The sequence below is a fragment of the Podarcis raffonei genome, chromosome 11 (genome assembly GCF_027172205.1).
Source record: "Podarcis raffonei isolate rPodRaf1 chromosome 11, rPodRaf1.pri, whole genome shotgun sequence".
Taxonomy (NCBI): domain Eukaryota; kingdom Metazoa; phylum Chordata; class Lepidosauria; order Squamata; family Lacertidae; genus Podarcis; species Podarcis raffonei.
Window position 1 is genome coordinate 16,229,930 of NC_070612.1, and position 7,335 is coordinate 16,237,264.

General features: G+C 46.8%; 1 protein-coding gene across 1 annotated transcript in view; it reads right to left on the minus strand.

The window, feature by feature from the left end:
* The window catches only part of MTMR12 (myotubularin related protein 12), a 36,463-nt gene extending 35,512 nt beyond the window's left edge, over nucleotides 1-951 (minus strand). Inside the window, exon 1 of the mRNA XM_053408474.1 lies at nucleotides 595-951. Within this exon, the coding sequence (XP_053264449.1) occupies nucleotides 595-936 (342 nt within the window). The 5' untranslated portion in view covers nucleotides 937-951. The remainder of the gene's footprint in view (nucleotides 1-594) is intronic.
* Between the last annotated feature and the right edge of the window lie 6,384 nt (nucleotides 952-7,335).

Consider the following 7,335-nt stretch of genomic DNA (forward strand, 5'->3'; position numbering starts at 1 on the left):
GAAGATTAATTTGTCATGGGTTTCGAGACCCATGACTGAGAAACAAACGCTGGTCTAAGCTTTTGTGGAATACATAAGGAGGTCTATTAAAAATAGTAATATCGGAAAATAAGCATTGAAAAAAGTATTAATAGTGTTATTAAAAGTGCACTTTCTCAGGGTGTGTGTGTGTGTGTATATATGTATAGGGGGCGAGGTGGGCCGGCGTGGGAATGGGGTCCTCCAGGGCTATTTACAAAAATATACACACACACACACACACACACACACACACCTTGAGAGTGTCTGCTCCTGACAAAGCGCACTTTTAATAACGCTATTAATACTTTTTCAATGCTTATTTTCCGTTATTTTTAATAGACCTCCTTATTTATTCCACAAAAGCTTAGACCGGCGTTTGTTTCTCAATCTCGGGTCTTCTATATAGCCCTGGAGGACCCCATTCCTACGCCGGCCCACCTCGCCGCCGCCTTCTCCTCCCTCCCTCCTCGTCCCGCGCGCCGCCAGCCAGCCCCACCCGCGCGCGCGCGCGCGCCCTCCCTCCCTTCCTCTCAGACCAACCGCCTCGCCTGGTCCCCTCAGTCCCCGACCTACCTCCGGACTGATGTAGGAGACGAAGGAGGGCTTGGCCGGCCTGGCCCCCGCGCCGCCCCCCGCGCCTAGCATGTCTGGCCCCCGCGAACTCCCGGCGGCGGCGGCGGCGGTGCTGCCAGGGCTCCGGCCGGTGCCGGCGGGCGAGGGCGGCGTCGGCAGCTCCTCCCAGGAGGACTCCGCGGCGTCGTCGTCGTCCTCCAGCGCCGCCCTGCTTCGCCTCACGTAGTTAATCCCTCCCATCGTAGCGAGCGGCAAGACCCCACAGTCCCGGCGGCGGCGCACGTGAGCCTCTCTCGCCGCCCTATTAATGCACGAGCTCCGCCCAGCCATCCGCGCCGCCATTGGGCCGGCCGGAGGTCGATCTCAGACAGAGGTCCCGCCTACCCGCCCCGCCCTTTCTCGCTCGCTTTGCAGGGAATGGTCGTTCCCGTGAAAAAAGGGGTGGGGAAAAGTGTCCTGAGACCAATCACAACATTTATTAGATAAATAAAAAAATCCAAGAGCTGAACGACAGATACGTTACCCAATCAGCAAATGACTCACGGAACGGCTTAAAAGGAGAGGTGATTTCCTTGTCCCCTCCCCCCTCCCGGCCTGGAACTCTGAGCTGTATTAACTGTAGTGCCGCCGCACCCGAATCTAGTTTCTCACAATGCAATTTTAAGTTGCACGGTTTGTAAAGTTGTGTGCGACTATAAAATTTCCAGGAACCCGAAAACAAAATCAGATGCAACGTGTTTGTTTTAAATTGTTATGGGAAATGTTAGGATCCTTCTGCCTTGATCAGACCACACTGGAGTGCTGTGACCAGTTACAGTGGTAGCGCTGTGGGCGCTACAAATGATGAAGGATATTGACAAGGTGGAACGTGTGCAGAGGAAGGCAGCCAAAATGATCGGGGGTCTGGAAGCCAAGCCTTAGGAGGAATGTTTGAAGGAGCTGGGCATGTTTAGCTTGGGAAAGAGGAGACTGAGAGGAGATATGATAGCCATCTTCATATATCTGAAGGGCTGTCGCATAGAGGATGGAGCAAACTTTAGCTGAGATTTCTGCATCGCAGGGGGTTGGACTAGATGACCCTTGTGTCTCGTGGCACCAACAGATGAAAAACGCCATTGCCAACGCAGGAAGGGCCAATAAAGCCCTTACAAGATTTTTTTCACGGGAAAGGGGGTAAATACGTTCCGGTGGCCTCCCAGGTTTTTGCTGCAAAAATACTCCCACAACTCACTTATGGATCCCAGGTTTGCAGTTTTAAAAATTTTGCGCCTATGGAGGCATTTCAAACAAAATTCTATTGGTGTTTATTGGGGATCCCCCCCCCCCCCGTGTATCTAATACAGCTGTCCGCTTAGAAGTTGGACAACCATCCGTCAACGCGCGGTTGTGGATTCTAAAGATAACACTACTGGTTAAAACTTATTTTTTCCCCGGCCGGTTTGGCTCCTTTAACACTCTTAGACACCTTTCATTCTATCTGGAAAGCTTCCCTGTTTGAAAAGATAAGAAGCTTGGGCTTCTCCCCGCAGATCTTGATAGCGGCAGGATATGAGAGAGCCAGAAGTCAAGTGCTTCAACGCATTAGGGACATAGAGCTGCAATGTCATATGGGCAAAATGGATAAATATGCCACAATTAGAGACTTTGGGAGAGGGTTCTCACCCGCAAATTATCTGGCTGATTTACAAATACCTAAGTACAGACACTCCTTTACCCTGGCCAGATTTAACGCTTTGCCCTCTGCCCTGCTGCTAGGCAGATATGAGGGCAAACCATATGAGTCACGTGTTTGCCCATGTGGCTCATCGGAAGTGGAAACAAGTCTGCATGTATTGCTGCACTGCAGTTACTACGAGGATCTACGCCTGACCTTTATTGCCCCAGTTCTACAAAAGCTTAAAAATGAACCAGAACTCCAACGTATGAGAGCCTTGGTAGAAGACAAGGTTCCTGAAATTACGACCAATGTTGCCAAATTCTGTGTAGCCGCTATTAGGCGCAGGAAACAAGAGCTTTCCAATGCCAATATGCAGGCGAAGGCAAATACTTAATTTTATTTATGCTGTCAAATTTTAAATTGCTGTTATGGCCTAATCTGTATTGAAATTGTCCTTTGTTTTTTCCGGTGTTATGCTTTGCTGACTAGCCGTACGAGTTAATCTGGTCTGTGACCGTTTAATAAAATTTGATTTGATTTGATGACCCTTGTAGTCCGTTGTGGTCCCTTGCAACTCTCCCTTTTCAGGCTGGCCAACCAACATCTATGGGAAACCCACAAACACAATGTGAGTGCAAAAGCATTCTCGTCACTTGTGGACACCAGCAGGGGAGGTAGAACAGCCTTATGTTGCCCTTCAAGGTGCAATAAGGATGCAATCAAAGCAATAAGAACAAAACCACACACACACACACACCAACAACTACATTCCTATTTAATGATATCTATACTGCTCTTTCATACGAGTATTTCCAGGGTTGTTTGCAATAACTAATAAACACTTTGCAATAATAAAACAGAGGAAATAATCATGTCCCGTCGTCCCCCCCCGCACACCCACACACCCACACCCGCTGCTGTAAAGCGCCAGTTGAAAAAATTATGTAAAGCACTCAGAAGGGGGCCTCTTTAAGATTGTAATGCTGGCAGGTTGATAATTGCAGGTGCTAATTCAACTACTCAGGTTGTAAGGCTCTTGGGCTGCAACTGCCATCAGCTGAGCTTCCAGCTAGTATGGCCAATAATTATGGAAAGCCGTAGTTCAACAATACCTCAAAGGTCAAAGTTTCTCCATCCCTAATCTAGGGGGTTAATGGTAAGTTAAATCAATTCTGCTTGGAAACAGAAGTCTTCTAGCCCAGGTGAGATGTGTTTGCAACACCTGGTCCCATTTAATAGCTCAGCAGCTGATTAATTTTGAATTAATTGCCCCAGCTGTTTAGAAGGTTGTTTGGGAGACTTGCAGCTGTTTGGGAGTGGATAGGATGCGTAAGATGTTTTCACTTTTAATTAGAAATACAAAGATTGAATGTCACCCTGTTGGCAAAGAGCATTTGTAAAATAAATTATCAATTTATGCAAAAGTTTGCTACCACAACCTTTTCTCACTTTCTCTCTCCTTACTTCTCTTCTTTCCCAACCTTATGCAGTCTATAACAATGTCTCTCATTGGTGGCCAGATGATGTGAATTGTAGTTCAACAGCATCTGGGGGAACAAAGGTTTTCCACGCCTGCTTTATATACTTAACTCTAGCAGGGATTTTGTATGCCAGACTTTGGAAGAGTTAAAAAAGAAACCAACCAAGAAAGGGCCAATTAGGAAGTTATGGGAACAGGAAGGAATACTTAAAGTAAGAACAATCATGGAAAAAAAGAAGACATATAACAGAAGTTTTAAATAATTTGGTCCCTTGAGTGATTTCATGATGCCCAATATATTAAGGAAAAGCTAGGTGTTTCATGTAGTTTATTAAATGGTATTATCAAACATGATACTGCCTGTCTCTGCTGGGGTTTTTTGTGTTGTTCTGGCAGTACAAACAGTGGTACAGGATTTGTTGGGAGGAGACGATTGTGTTGGATAACAATCTGATCCTAAGTAGCACTAGGAATAACAGAAATCATAAATCTTAAGCAGAGTCATGAGTACCAAGAGCTCAGTCCTGGAATGTGTGCAGTAATACACCCGACTGTATGCAAAATGCCTTTCCCTCCAACAGGTAAAGCTTTTGCATCACAGAGCATGACCACCTGATAAGACTTGCACCATAGTGCCTCTTATCAAACGGTACATAATAGCATTGTAATATTATTATCAGATGTCCAGCCTTCGTTTCCTGAACAGCAGCCGTTATGTCTGAAATTGACTTACTCATTAAACTGGCAAGTAAGGCAAGTCAAAGTTTTACTCAGGTAGGATTACTTAAAACAGATGAGGTCTTAACTGGAGAAAGTTCTCCAGCAATTAAAAAATGTTTATCACCTTGAAAATCTTGTTCTCATTCTATTGGAATTTGGAAACAGCGTACTTAAGACTTAGACTACAATCCTGTACTCTTACCTGGAGGTGAACCCTGTAATGTGGGCAGAGTATACCAGAGCACATCTCCTCTAGAATATACAAAGCACAGAATAGTCTCAATTTCGCAGGAAGATGCAGTAGTTAACACCTTGATAGTCCATCACCCAACCTCCAAAAGGTTTCAGTCTCTTGGATCAGAAATAATTTCAATGATCACTGCCCAACTGTCCTTTGTCATCCAAAGTACCTCAGCTGATCATCTATTCTGCAACATGAGACCAGAAGTTTTTGTAAGTACCGTATTTTTCGCCCTATAGGACGCACTTTTTCCCCTCCAAAAATGAAGGGGAAATGTGTGTGCGTCCTATGGGGTGAATGCAGGCTTTCGCTGAAGATTGGAAAGCGAGAGGGGTCGGTGCGCACCAACCCCTCTTGCTCTCCAGGCTTCAGGAAGCTCTCTGTAAGCCTTGGGAGCCCGCGGGAGTTCCCGTCGGGCTCCCTAGGCTTGCGGATAGCAGCCTGCATCTCGAAGACTGGGGCGCGCTGCACAGCGCGCCCCGGGCTTTGGTTCCCCGACCTGGTTTGGAGGCTGGCGGCGGGGAGAAGCGCGCTTCTCCCCGCCGCCAGCCCAAGCTCTGGGGACAGCGGGGAGGCGGAGCGCCGCCATCCTGCTGTTCCCCGACCTGGTTTGGGCCTCAGGCAGATATCCACAAGGCGTGGGAGCCCGGCGGGAAGTTGTGCCGGTCTCCCAAGGCTTGCAGAGAGCTGCCTGTTCTGGGGGCTGGGGTCAGGGGAAGCTCGGGCGTCCCCCGCCCCAGCCCCGCGCCTGGGGGGGAAATAATTCTTTTCTTTATTCCCCCCCCAAAAAAACCCTAGGTGCGTCCTATGGGCCGGTGCGCCCTATGGGGCGAAAAATACGGTAGATGCAACAGTATACGTTCTTTGCATTTTCTTGAAGCAACATTTGGCCTCCTCTTGTTTGTTCCGTCTTTTTCATCATAAACTAGGCTGTTGCGGTCTTGGGTGCGTTCCCAGTTGACATTCTCCGCCACCCCCACCCCCCAATGCCTAAAATGACTTGGTTCATGCTATGGGGGCGGGTTTGACAGTGTAAAAACAAGCTACATTGGGCTCAGGGGACAGCCAGGTAGGCTGGGTGCTTTCAGCCTCCCCTCCTAAGTATTTGTCTCGGATTCTCAAAAATGCTCCCATCTGGGGGTAGAGGGAGCCCAAGCTGGTGTGGTGACAACCTACTTAAGTGCCTCTGGCACAACTCGCCTACCCAGACTGGTAGTCATGGGAAGGAATACAAGGCCCATTAAGCACAATGGGACTTTCCCCAAATGGTCATGTAGAAGATTGCACTGTTAATTATTGCTCGGGTTACCAATGCTGTCTTAAATGATGGGCCAATGTTTAGCATACTCTGTTAAAAATAAACAGAACTTTGGCCTAAAATCCAAAAGCTGTGCATAAAAAAACACTACAACCTGCATGTATTTTTATAGTGCATGAGTGTTGGAAAAAATCATTTAAAAATGTTTCTCCATTGTTACAATGCTGAAGAAGCAGCGCACAGGTTAATGTGAAGGCCCAAAAGAGAAATGTGGAGACATGGAAATATGTGACCACAGATATATTTTTTTTGGGGGGGTGGAACGGGAAGAGTAGCAACATGCTATGTGGCCTAAGATAGAAAATGCCCCATGATTAGAAAAGGTGTGCGCTCAGTCCCCTTACACTCAGATCACAACCAGCAGCATTTGAAGTCTCTATGCTACCAAAACTGACTACGTCCAGGTACTCTCACAACAATCCGCTAGCCAATATGATGCATCATATCTTAAATAATAGAATTTAGTAATTTAGGTATACAGTGGTACCTTGGGTTAAGAACTTAATTCGTTCTGGAGGTCTGTTCTTAACCTGAGGTACCACTTTAGCTAATGGGGCCTCCCGCTGCAGCCGCACAATTTCTGTTCTCATCCTGAAGCGTCTGTGACCCAAGGTACCACTGTAGTCATAATGGCTCAAAAGATTCAGCTTTGATACTTCCCCCTTTGTACAATATATTGCACTTATGTGTCTGTTAATGAATGTTAAGAATTTAGAACAAATACAGCCTGAAGGCTTTGCAATTATCAAAAATTGAAGAGCACCAGAACATGGCAGTCTCTGATGAAATCAGGCAACCATTTACAATTTCCTATTTATCAAGAAATTTTAGGGCCACCGGGCAACATAAATATCACATGGGTTCCCACTTACTGCAACCTCCTCTACAGTCTGGTCTGGAGGGTGCCCCTCAACCTAAAGAATCATATTTTGTACGTTGGAAGGGACCTCGAGGGCCATCTAGTTCAACCCCCTGCAATGCAGGAATCTCAACGAAAGCATCCATTACAGATGGCCTAAAAACCTCCAAAGAAGGAAAGTCCACCACCTCACGAGGGAGTCTGTTCCACTGTTGAACAGCACCTACTGTCAAAGTTCTTCCTGATGTTTAGTCAGAATCTCCTTTCTTGTAATTGGTTTGGATGGATGAATCTGGAGCAGATTGCGGGGGGGGGGGGAGGGAAGCTGCCATTGTGGAAATCTATTCCATTGGCTGATGGACACCACTGGTTGCCAATGTTAAATCTATGTGCTGAAAACTAGCATAATCCACTCAGAAAGACAAAGCAAAGTGTATGTTCCCAGTGTATAATGAACGTTAAGTCA